Source organism: Oncorhynchus nerka, linkage group LG21, assembly GCF_034236695.1.
Source record: "Oncorhynchus nerka isolate Pitt River linkage group LG21, Oner_Uvic_2.0, whole genome shotgun sequence".
In the NCBI taxonomy this organism is placed as follows: Eukaryota; Metazoa; Chordata; class Actinopteri; order Salmoniformes; family Salmonidae; genus Oncorhynchus; species Oncorhynchus nerka.
In genome coordinates this window covers 9311532-9324112 of record NC_088416.1, presented here as the reverse complement: position 1 = coordinate 9324112, position 12581 = coordinate 9311532, and the positions used below count along the sequence as shown (strand labels likewise).

The 12581-nt window shown below is 42.2% G+C and overlaps 2 protein-coding genes across 3 annotated transcripts in view; one reads left to right on the top strand and one right to left on the bottom strand.

The window, feature by feature from the left end:
• Positions 1-35: 35 nt before the first annotated feature.
• On the bottom strand, positions 36-2775 carry LOC115103808 (CST complex subunit TEN1). Its single transcript, XM_029624768.2, has 3 exons — positions 2659-2775; positions 2216-2373; positions 36-799 (listed from the first exon to the last, which is right to left on the bottom strand). The coding sequence occupies exons 1-3, from the start codon at positions 2745-2747 to the stop codon at positions 636-638; spliced, it is 411 nt and encodes a 136-aa protein (XP_029480628.1). The 5' UTR covers positions 2748-2775; the 3' UTR covers positions 36-635.
• A 254-nt stretch (positions 2776-3029) lies between these two features.
• The window catches only part of LOC115103807 (peroxisomal acyl-coenzyme A oxidase 1-like), a 28652-nt gene continuing 19100 nt past the window's right edge, over positions 3030-12581 (top strand). Inside the window, exons 1-3 of one of the 2 annotated variants that reach the window (XM_029624766.2) lie at positions 3030-3138; positions 5719-5878; positions 11983-12143. In XM_029624766.2, the coding sequence (XP_029480626.1) occupies positions 3030-3138; positions 5719-5878; positions 11983-12143 (430 nt within the window). The remainder of the gene's footprint in view (positions 3139-5718; positions 5879-11982; positions 12144-12581) is intronic. The other variant, XM_029624767.2, reaches the window with a different exon arrangement.

Here is a 12581-nt window from a genome sequence, read left to right as displayed (position 1 = left end):
GCAACATGATAACACACACCTCATGCACAAATACATCTAATATCAAATCAATCATTTATGTTTCTCACAAAGATACATTTCCAAACTACATATCGGTTTTCATTCACAAAATGTAACCATTGCATAAATGGCCACATCAAACATTCCCTCTTTATCTTAGATACAATAAGAATGTAAGTATGCATTTTCTTGATCTACTTTTTATACACCTGACCCCAACATTCAGTGAACCTGCCTAACTCTGTCAGCAGGAAGAGGGTGACTTCCAGAACTGATATCGTATGACAAATAAAGGCTGGACGTCACAGTGCACCAGAACAAGCAGCTTTTATGTCTCAATCAGGATTTCCTCAGAAGTCTTTTTATAGTGTAATTCCACCCTTCGCCATTCTAAATTAGCTAGAGGCACAGTCTCAATCTTTGACCATGTCCATGTCATCGGCTACTTGGGGAAAATGTCCCAACCATCATAAAATATGACCTTTTGACACAATCCATCCGAGGTATAAATCAGGTCATAGAAACATTACAACATGTACAAAAGAACATTCAATTCAACCCGGATCATAACTTTACACCAGTAGCACTGTATCAGTGCAGCAGTTGTGACAGATTCATTCTTATTTGGGTCCAGGTCAGAGAGGAGCACGTGGCTGAGCAGCAGTAGCAGCATCTCCCTTGTTCTCCCCCCTCTCTCTGAAGTAGCTCCTCTGTTCATTGACACCTCTCTGCAGCAGGGCTAGGTTCACCCCATCCACACAGTTCAGCACGCGGGCTTGGATCATCACACCATCACCTCCTGTGAAGAGATAGGTAAGTGGGTTTTGTTAAGAGTTGCGTCTTTCGAATCCGGTATCGGGAAGAATAAAAGTCACAATCTGTCGTTATTTATCTTTAATTAAATTCAAGCAATAAATGGTAAATGCAACTTTCGTATATACGGGCTCTCTGTCCCACCTCGCAGGGCAAAACAGAGAACTGACAGGATGTACGTAAACAGTCGTTCTTATACTGTGATTGGCCAACAGACGAGTTGGAACTATGTCTATCACAGTGGAGGCTGAGCGTGGTTTAGACTTTGCTCAGCCTATCGCAGGCGCTCAGACTAGTCCGAGCCTCTTGGCGCTTCTTGGAGTTCACCCTCTGTCAATGTATAGATTCTCACTGTTCTGGTATCACACCCTAGTTGAAACAGTTGCTCAGTTCCTGCTATTGTGTTGTTCAGTATTTTCCCATCTCAGTTAAACCTCATGATGACCACCCCTCCTTATACCTGATTAACCACAACTTTGTAACATGCAGCAAGTTACACCATGTCACACACACAGACAGGCAAGGCAAATGTAGCAAACAGTACACCGCTTTGCAACATGCATGAGTATTCTGTGTTATGCACTATAGCCCGTTACCATATATATGATTGAATATTATCTGCTGTTGGCTTGTGTGGATGTATGTATGGGTTATGCAACATAGCTGACTTGAAACATTGTTAACAGTTTCAGGGCCATGGGCCTTTCTCATGATGGAAAATTACAGAATAACATGAAGACAGGAACTGTGCAATGAGTTTGGGGGGGAACATTCTGAACGTAGTGTTGCGAGAACAAACTGTCCTTTGTTAGATAACAGGAGCCAGGTGCGAGATAACGATATTGAGTATGAGCGCATAGATATTCTTCACAGCAACAGTTACATCTATCAACTGGAGCGCCCGGGGGCCGGGACCAGCTCTGCGCCAACAATCAACGATAGGCTGGGTGAGTCTAAACCACGCCCAGTCTCTACTCTGACAGGCCGGCTCGGAAGCAGGAACTATTTCTGTCAGGGTATATTTATAATAACTTTGTCAAGAACAAGTCAGTTCTCTGTTTTGCCCTGCGAGGTGGGACAGAGAGACCGTATATACGAAAATTGCATTTACCACTTATTGCTTAGCTAATAAAAAATACATAGCATACAATCGGTGACTCATTGTCATATTTATCCTGATACCAGATTTGAATTAACGCAACTCTAACACATGCAAGTCACACCATGTTACTCAGTTCTTGTCACACACACACACACACACACACAGATAAAGACAAAGCAGCTGTTGTTCAAACAATTCAATCTTAAGTAATATGGTAGCGGGTTTAAAATGCATTAATCCTAAATCCTTACAATTTTGGGAGTTGCAAAGCATATAAACCAAATAAAAACCCAATCTTACCCTCTGCTTTTTCAATCTCGCCCAGAACTATGTACTGAGCTCCAATGATGGGGTCAAAGGGTTCAACAAATGTAGTCTGAACAACAACTTGGTGCTGTCTTGCTGCATGCTGGATAGACAGTGTAGCCTTCGATTCCTCTGGTTGGTAACTCACTAATCTAGAAAATGAACTAGTATGTTAGCCATGCAATCCAAAATGGATAACTAATCATTTTTAAAAACTACGATTATACATGGTGTGTTAAAGATCGTACCAGAGGAGGCTGCTGACGGAAGAACGGCTCATAATAATGGCCGGAACGGAGCGAATGGCATCGAACACCTGGAAACCATGCGGTTCATGTATTTGATACCATTCCACTGATTCACTCCAGTCATAACCACGAACCCTTTCTTAATAACAATGAAGGTGCCACCAACCTCCTGCGGTAGACACTCCTCACCTTCCAAATGTTCTCACTGAATCTCCCTCCTTGACTGCACCAGAGTTGACTTCCCAAAGGAAATGAAAGACTGCAGGTGCTGGAAGCATCTTCTCAATAAGTTATCAAAGGGTAAAATAGGCTAAATACTATAAAGATGCCAGATGGCTGTTTTGTCAGTTCAAGGCAGTAATGTTTCACAACGTCACATATAACGTGATGTTTTTTTACGCGCCCCCTTTCTAGCCAATTCAGGAAGTCGTCGATTATTATTCAGGCTCGGGTTATTGCACTGCTGATCTTGGTTCGTGCAGTCCTAAGATTACACAACTCACATTTTATCGCCACACGCAACGTCGTCTTTTGCAAGGGAAAATATCATTTATTTCGCCATGAATCCTGACATAACCAGAGAGCGTGAGAACGCTACATTTGACGTGGAGAAACTCACACATATTCTGGACGGAGGCATCGAGAAGACAAAAAGAAGAAGAGAAATTGGTAAGGTTGGAATGACTTGTACCGTGTCTCGTATGTGTAGCCTAGCTTTGCTCGCGAAACCACGAAACACGTGTAAACAAAACATTGAACTAGCCGCTAGCTAGCTAGCTTCATAACTAGCTAGCTGACCTATATTGGCGAAGGTTGGTTATGCATAGTCTAGGCAACCGATAGTGGTCGCTATATATCTGCACGACCTCTTATCTTCTGCCTAGGCTAGGTTGGACAGTTGTTTATCTATCTGTTGTTGTAACAGTAGTTCTAACCCGTCAGCTGTTGTTTTATCATTGTGAGCCAATGACACGATTAAGGCCACTTTTTGCATTCATGTGTAACTTGTGCATGCTGTTTTGTATAAACAAGGCTCTGATTTGAGCAATGCCAGATAACATAGCCAGCTTGCAGCAACCTTGCTAGCTAGCATGCTAGGGCTGGGCGATATATGGAGTTTTTTCTTTCTCTCGGTATATTCGAGTTGATATTTTAGAGCGATTTGGAAAATGCCTATATCGCAAGAATCGAGGTTCGGTTATGACCTTGGTCAGCCCAATGTCGAATCATGTCCCAATTGCGTGACAATACGTGCACAGAGGTTATCCACCAATCACAACCCTGGACAGCCTTTCACAAATTGTAAAACGCTGGAGAAGTGTCACGGTACGAGTTCCACCAACATGGAAAGTGAGGAAGCCAGCGCGAGGATGAAATCATCCCCAAAAAGGGCAGCGATATTGATTTTCTCGGTAATATTGGAGTGGTTCGGGTTCAAGAGGTCTGGATGTTCAGCAAACGAATGTCCTGTGCAAAATGTGTCGGAAGACAATTGCTACGAAAAGTACAATCAACCCCTTCCACCACCTGTAACTGATAACTACGCAATGCCGATTCCAGTCAGTCGATTCCCAAAACGTCTGCTAAAAGACAAACTACCATAGCCGCATCCTTTTCAAACGTAATCACTTATGACAATAAACGTTTGGGGTGGAAGGAGATAATGGATGCAGTGACCTATTACATAGTGAAAGATATGGTTCCAATCTTTTAAAGTAGAAAAGCCAGGCTTCAGGTACAGTTGAACATAAGTTTTTATTTAACTTGGCAAGTCAGTTAAGAACAAATTGTTTTTTTTGTACACTGCTACATGCGAAAGAGTCGCAGAGAAGCATGCTAGTGTTTCTTATTTTTCCACCACAGCCAATCTATGGTCTTGCTGCGGGCGATTCCCCGATCCACCTCTACACAGACGACACCATTCTGTATACTTCTGGCCCTTCCTTGGACACTGTGCTATCTAACCTCCAAATGAGCTTCAATGCTATACAACACTCCTTCCGTGGCCTCCAACTGCCTGCACCCGCACGCCCGATTAGCATCACCACCCAGGATGGTTCCGACCTAGAATATGTGGACATCTATAAGTACCTAGGTGTCTGGCTAGACTGTAAACTCTCCTTCCCGACTCATATCAAACATCTCCAATCTAAAATCAAATCTAGATTCGACTTTCTATTTCGCAACAAAGCCTCCTTCACTCACGTAGCCAAACTTACCCTAGTAAAACTGACTATCCTACCGATCCTCTACTCAGCAAACTGGATGCAGTTTATCACAGTGCCATCCGTTTTGTTACTAAAGCACCTTATACCACCCACCACTGCGACCTGTATGCTCTTGTCGGCTGGCCCTCGCTACATATTCGTCGCCAGACCCACTGGCTCCAGGTCATCTACAAGTCCATGCTAGGTAAAGCTCCGCCTTATCTCAGTTCACTGGTCACGATGGCAACACCCACCCGTAGCACGCGGCCCAGCAGGTGTATCTCACTGATCATCCCTAAAGCCGACACCTCATTTGACCGCCTTTCCTTCCAGTTCTCTGCTGCCTGTGACTGGAACGAATTCCAAAAATTGCTGAAGTTGGAGACTTATCTCCCTCACCATTTTAAACATCTGCTGTCTGAGCAGCTAACCGATCGTTGCAGCTGTACATAGTCCATCGGTAAATAGCCCACCCAATTTACCTACCTCATCCCCATACTGTTTTTATTTAATTACTTTTCTGCTCATTTGCACACCAGTATCTCTACCTGCACATGACCATCTGATCATTTATCACTCCAGTGTTTAATCTGCTAAATAGTAATTATTCGCCTACCTCCTCATGCCTTTTGCACACAATGTATATAGACTCTTTTTTTTTTCTCCTACAGTGTCATTGACTTGTTTATTGTTTACTCCATGTGTAACTCTGTGTTGTCTGTTCACACTGCTATGCTTTATCTTGGCCAGGTCGCAGTTGTAAATGAGAACTTGTTCTCAACTAGCCTACCTGGTTAAATAAAGGTGAAATAAAATTTAAAAAATAGTCGGGCAGGGGTGTATTATGTTGCAGATAGAAATGTAGCTAATGATATTGGATACATTTATTTATCCAATGGTAATACTACACAATTTGTACATAATGGTCGACCTCGTCTCGCATAGCCACCCTTCCAAAATCCCATTTTGTGTGAGAAGTCTGGGTTTCCGACGCTGTTTACCCTGATGTCTTAATCTCCCAATCTTCTCTTATCCCCCACAGAGTCACTGGTGATCAGTGACCCAGACTTCCAAAGTGAGGACCTCAACTTCCTGTCCAGGAGCGAGCGATACGATGCCGCCGTGAAGAAGAGTGCCCAGATGATCCTGAAGCTCAGAGAATATGGGATCTCAGACCCTGAGGAAATCTACTGCTACAAGAGGTAAGGCTGGGACACAGACCCAGACCAGCTACCTGCTATGGGCGGCAGGTAGCCTAGCGGCTAAGAGCGTTGGGCCAGTAACCGAAAGGTTGCTGGTTCGAATCCCGAAATATGGCAATATGCCCTTATTGCTCCTGTACGTCGCTCTGGATAAAAGAGTATGTTAGATGACATCAGTGTAAATGCTATGGCTCTGCACATCACAATTAGAAATGTGAAAGTAGATATAGGGTTTTGTCCATAGAGTTGTCTTCCTGTTAGGTGTAGTGACCGATGCAGGTGAAAGTAATGAAAGGTGAGGAATTGAAGATCATTTGGGCTAGTTTTGTTATTTACAAGCAGGATTTGGTTTCAATGGACTGTGTGAAGTCTGTAAGGGTTTGAGATGATCAAAGCAAATGTCATACTTCCCGGTATCCTCCAGTCATCACTCCTTCACACATTTCATGTTTTTTCTTTTTTTCTTAACATTTCACAGAAAGTGCTAATGCTGAGCACAGCATGACAAACATCGGTCGAGGTTTCTCATGCTTGTTTTGAGGTTTGAAGTGCAGATGGCTGTATCGATGCTGCTTTGGACACACTGAAGCAAAACACCGCATTTGCTGAAATTACACAAACCGTCTTTAAGCCTTTCACCAATATGCTAAAATCTTCTTCACATCCCATGCTAATGTATTGCCGGCTATTAGCCCCATGAGTAATTGCGTTGTCATCTTATGAGGAGTTATTGTATCTTCCTGATCAAAGTCTGTATTATTTATATATATATCCAATGTTTGATATATGGTGAAGCAATAGGACTGTTACGGTGACAAATATTGGATATAGATATAGTGTTGCCAATGGGGCAAGACACTGGCACTCTGCCGTGTGGCTATAAAGGTTTGTGTATGTGTTAGGGATGTGCACGCGTATTAGAATATCTGAACATTAGTATTAGAATACTTGTAAGTATCATTTTTAGCGAGGGGGGGTAATTATTTTATAATCAAGTTTTGTCACATGCACAAGTACAGTGAAATGCTTAACTTGAGAGCTCTACCCAACAGTGCAGTAATAGTACAAAAATAAACACAACCTGTAAAGTATTAATCCCATGGTTAATGGGATGAAATAAAATATCCTAGAAAATGTTCATGCTCACAAAAAGCTTATTTCTCTCAAATTTTGCAAACAAATTTGCTTACATACCTGTTAGTGAGCATTTCTCCTTTTCCAAGATAATCCATCCACCTGACAGGTGTTGCATATCAAGAAACTGATTAAACAGCATGATCATTACACAGGTGCACCTTGTACTGGGGACAATAAAAGACCACTCTAAAATGTGCTGTCTTGTCATACAACACAATGCCACAGGGAGCATGCAATTGGCATGCTGACTGCAGAGATTTCCACCAGAGTTGAATGTTTTTCTCTACCATAAGCCGCATCCAATATCATTTTAAAGAATTTGGCAGTAAGTCTATCCGGCCTCACAACACATGTGGTATGGCATCGTGTGGGCGAGCGGTTTGCTGATGTCAATGTTGTGAACAGAGTGACCCGCGGTGGGGTTATGGTATGGGCAGGCATAAGCTACGGACAACCAACACAATTGCATTTTATGGATGGAAAATTGCATGCACAGAGATACCGTGACAAGGTTCTGAGGCCCATTATCGTGCCATTAATCCGCTGCCATCACATGTTTCAGCATGAGAATGCACAGTCCCATGTCGCAAGGATCTGTACACAATTCCTGGAATCTGAAAATGTCCCAGTTCTTCCATGGCCTGCAAACACTCCAGACATGTCACCCATTGAGCATGTTTGGGATGCTCTGGGTTGACATGTACGACAGCGGATTCCAGTGTCCGCCAATATCCAGCAACATCTTTTTAACTCTCATTGTAGTTCTTGTGTGGTTTTTATTCTGTTATCTCTATCACTGTATTGTTGGGAAAGAGCTCTCAAAGAATTTCATTGTAATGTTCTACACCCTTTTTATCCTGTGCACGTGGCGATTTAAACGTTGTAACTTGAAACTATACTGAACAAAAATATAAATGCAACATGCAAAAATTTCAAAGATTTTACTGAGCTACAGTTCATATAAAGAAATCAGTCAATTGAAATAAACTTTTAGGCCCTAATCTATGGATTTCACATGACTGGGAATACAGAGAAGAATCTGTTGGTCACTTATACCTTAATGTTGGTCACCTATAAAACAATTAGGGCCGTGGATCAGAAAACCAGTCAGTATCTGGTGTGACCACCATTTGCCTCATGCAGCTCGACACATCTCCTTCGCATAGAGTTGATTGTGGCCTGTGGAATGTTGCCCCACTCCTCTTCAATGGCTGTGCGAAGTTGTTGGATATTGGCAGGAACTAGAACATGTGGTCGTACACAGATCCAGAGTATCCCAAATATGCTCAATGGGTGACATGTCTGTTGAGTATGAATTGTGTACAGATATTTGCGACATGGGGCCTTGGATTATCGTGCTGAAACGTGAGGTGATGCCGTCGACTGAATGGCACGACAATGGGCCTCAGGATCTCGTCACGGGATCTCTGCATTGAAATTGCCATTGATAAAATGCAATTGTGTTCATAGCTTATGTCTGCCCATACCATAACCCCACCTCCACCATGGGGCACTCTGTTCACAACGTTGACATCGGCAAATCGAGGCTGGCTGGTGAGGCTGTTTGGACTTTGTTTGGAGCCAAATTCTCTAAAATGACGTTGGAGGTGGCTTATGGTAGATAAATTAACATAAATATATGTTAATATATAGGTGGACATTCCTGCAGTCAGCTTGCCAATTGCACGCTCTGTCAAACCATCTGTGGCATTGTGACAATGACAATACTGCAAATTCTAGAATGGCCTTTTATTGTCCCCAATTTATCCATGCACCTGTGTAATGATCATGCTGTTGTAATCAGCTTTTATTGTATAATAAAGACGATCACCCAGCTGGAAAACAATAATGGTCTGACTAGGCAATATTTTTATTAGCCATCTTCCTCAGTCTGCTCCCTCCATTCTGATCACACACAAGGCTCCTCAGCTGCAGCAATAGAGCGCCAGACTCTCTCCCTCGCTTAGCAGTGCTCGGCATTAAAAAACAAAATATGTATATCGAATATCCAGATATCCGACAAATTCCTGATACTATTCGAATTGTGAAATTATTTCAAAACCCCATCCCGAGTATGTGTGAGTCATGGAGTACTGTTGCAGGACAGCACCATCTCTCTAGGCAGAGCAAAGGTCACATCGAGATTAAAACTGTGTCACTTGTTACGCTATGTCCTACCCTTTCACTTATAAAAACTGCCAATTCACCTCAAATATGTTTAGCCTTAAATAGCCCAAGTCGTGTACAAAAATCAGATGTTAGTTACATATTAAAGGCCTCAGCCAGGAGCCTATATTTTCTCTTTGTAAGGCTCATTTGATAACATCTATTTCTCAATATGACAATGATGATGAGCAAATTGAAATGGACAAATCCGAGCACATTTTGTAGTGAAACTAAAGGGATGGGGTTTGTCCAATGTCAATTTTTTTTCTAGTGTTAGAGATTCTCCGGTACTTCTGTATACTTTTTAGCCAGTACTTCTGTATACTTTTTAGCCAGTACTTCTGTATACTTTTTAGCCAGTACTTCTGAAAGTAGTGCTCACGAGCCAAAAGTAAACCCCCAGAAATGGTGTACTATGTCACATGTGCACCACATTATTGCTCTCTGTCACTCTACTGTGTTGTGTGCGCACGTCTTGCGAGCTGTCACTCAAATGGTGAGGATCTGAAGCTCATTGGCTAGAACTCTAATTGCTAGGGGGCTGGCCCATGTGGGGTAAAATGGCACTGCACAGCTTCATGTAGACCGTTGCTTTCAAACTAGGGATTTCGTGGCTAATTGAGGTTAAAAACCATAGTTCTGATAACAGATTATGCATGTAGAGTTGAAGTCAGAAGTTTACATCCACTTAGGTTGGAGTCATTAAAACTAGTTTTTCAACCACTCCACAAATTTCTTGTTAACAAACTATAGTTTTGGCAAGTCAGTTGTGTCATGCACAAAGTAGATGTCCTAAGTCATTTTTCCAATTGTTGTTTACATACAGATTAATTAACTTATAATTCACTATCACAATTCCAGTGGGTCAGAAGTTTACATGCAGTAAGTTGACTAAGTTTGGAAAATACCAGAAAATGACATCATGGCTTTAGAAGCTTCTGATAGGCTAACTGACATCATTTGAGTCAATTGGAGGTGTACCTGTGGATGTATTTCAAGGCCTACCTTCAAACTCAGTGCCTCTTTGCTTGACATCATGGGAAAATTAAAAGAAATCAGCCAAGACCTCAGAAAAAAATTGTAGACCTCCACAAGTCTGGTTCATCCTTGGGAGCAATTTCCAAACGTCTGAAGGTACCAGGTTCATCTGTACAAACAATAGTACGCAAGTAGGAAGGAATAGTACAGCTCAGGAAGGAGACACGTTCTGTCTCCTAGAGATGAATGTACTTTGGTGCGAAAAGTGCAAATCAATCCCAGAACAACGGCAAAGGACCTTGTGAAGATGCTGGAGGAAACAGGTACAAAAGTATCTATATCCACAGTAAAACGAGTCCTATATCGACATAACCTGAAATCCCACTCAGCAAGGAAGAAGCCACTGCTCTAAAACCGACAAATTAACCAGACTACAGTTTGCAACTGCACATGGAGACAAAGATTGTACTTTTTGGAGAAATGTCTTCTGGTCTGATGAAACAAAAATAGAACTGTTTGGCCATAATGACCATCATTATGTTTGGAGGGAAAAGGGGGATGCTTGCAAGCCGAAGAACCGTGAAGCACGGGGGTGACCGCATCATGTTGTGGAGGTGCTTTGCTGCAGGAGGGACTGGTGCACTTCACAAAATAGATGGCATCATGAGGATGGAAAATTATGTAGATATATTGAAGCAACATCTCAAGACATCAGTCAGGAAGTTAAAACTTGATCGCAAATGGGTCTACTAAATGGACAATGACCCCAAGCATACCTCCAATGTTGTGGCAAAATGGCTTAAGGACAACACAGTCAAGGTATTGGAGTGGCCATCACAAAGCCCTGACCTCAATCCTATAGAAAATGTGTGTGCCGAACTGAAAAAGTGTGTGCAAGCAAGGAGGCCTACAAACCTGACTCAGTTACACCAGCTCTGTCAGGAGGAATGGGCCAAAATTCACCCAACGTATTGTGGGAAGCTTGTAGAAGGCTACACAAAACATTTGACCCAAGTTAAACAATTTAAAGGCAATACACTCAATTAGTATTTGGTAGCATGTAAAATTCTGACCCACTGGGAATGTGATGAAAGAAATAAAAGCTGAAATAAATCACTCTCTACTATTATTGTGACATTACACATTCTTAAAATAAAGTGGTGATCTTCACTGACCTAAGACAGGGAATGTTTGCAAGGATTAAATGTCAGGAATTGTGAAACTGAGTTTAAATGTATTTGGCTAAGGTGTTTGTAAACTTCCGATTTCAACTGTATGAACTACACATTGACACATCTAGCCCAAAAGGGAAGGTTTAAAAAAACAAAACACATACTTAGTGGTCTTCTAAGACCCAGAGCATGTATTTAAAGGGATACTGCAAGATTCTGTCAGTTGTGGTTTTCTACTTACCCAGAGTCAAACTCGTGGGTACTATTTCTAAGTCTGCGTGCAGTATGAAGGACATTACAGGTAGTTTTGCGAGCCAATGCTAACTACCGTTAGCGCAAAACTGGAAGTCTATAGGTACAGTAGCTTATGCTTGCGTACCTATAGACTTGCATGACTGATTACCAGAATCTTGCAGAATCCCTTTAACAAATAAAAAGCCTTGCTTTTACAGTAAGGTCATGTTGACACTAGTGTCAACCCTAAACCTGGGTCCTTTTTAGTAGGCACGAAACACTTTTGAAATGGAAAACTATAATGCACATTCTTTTTTTTCTTTCTTTTTTTTTACGAGTAAAATGACCACAAACCTGCTGAGTGGTCCCACCCAGTCTGTCCATCCGTCAACCTGTGTGTCTGTCCCCCTCCCTCAGCGTGTTTCGGCGCCACCATCACGAGGCTCTGGGGCTCCACTTCGTCATGTTCCTCCCCACCCTGTACACCCAGTGTAACAAGGAGCAGTTGAAGAAGTGGGTCCCCCTGGCTGAGTCCTTCAAGGCCCTGGGCACCTACGCCCAGACAGAGTTGGGGCACGGTCAGTCCCCATACAGAGAATTTATAATAACGATACCGTAAAGGCACAATTTACACGCCCTTTAAGTGCTTGTGCAATTGTTTTAACTAGCTAGCTAAGTATATGTTTGAATTATGGAAAGGATCACAGGGATTCTTAGGGATGGACAGTTGTCGATCCTTGACGTAGGATTTTCTTTTAATATTGTTTTCAAATCATGGGGTGGACATTGTGATCAAACGTGATTATTTGTAGGTGTTTGACAGATCACTGTAGTTGTTTGTGTAGACAAAATGTGCCCAGACTGTAGGCCTAACTCAATAGTTATTAGCTAAACTGAATAGCCAAAACATAATATGCTAGATTCAAAATGTCATGATTGCCGGTCTGTTTTTCGAGTCCTCATAACCTGCCCAGTACCTTGGACAAAAGAAACAATCGAAGGACAACAACAAAACA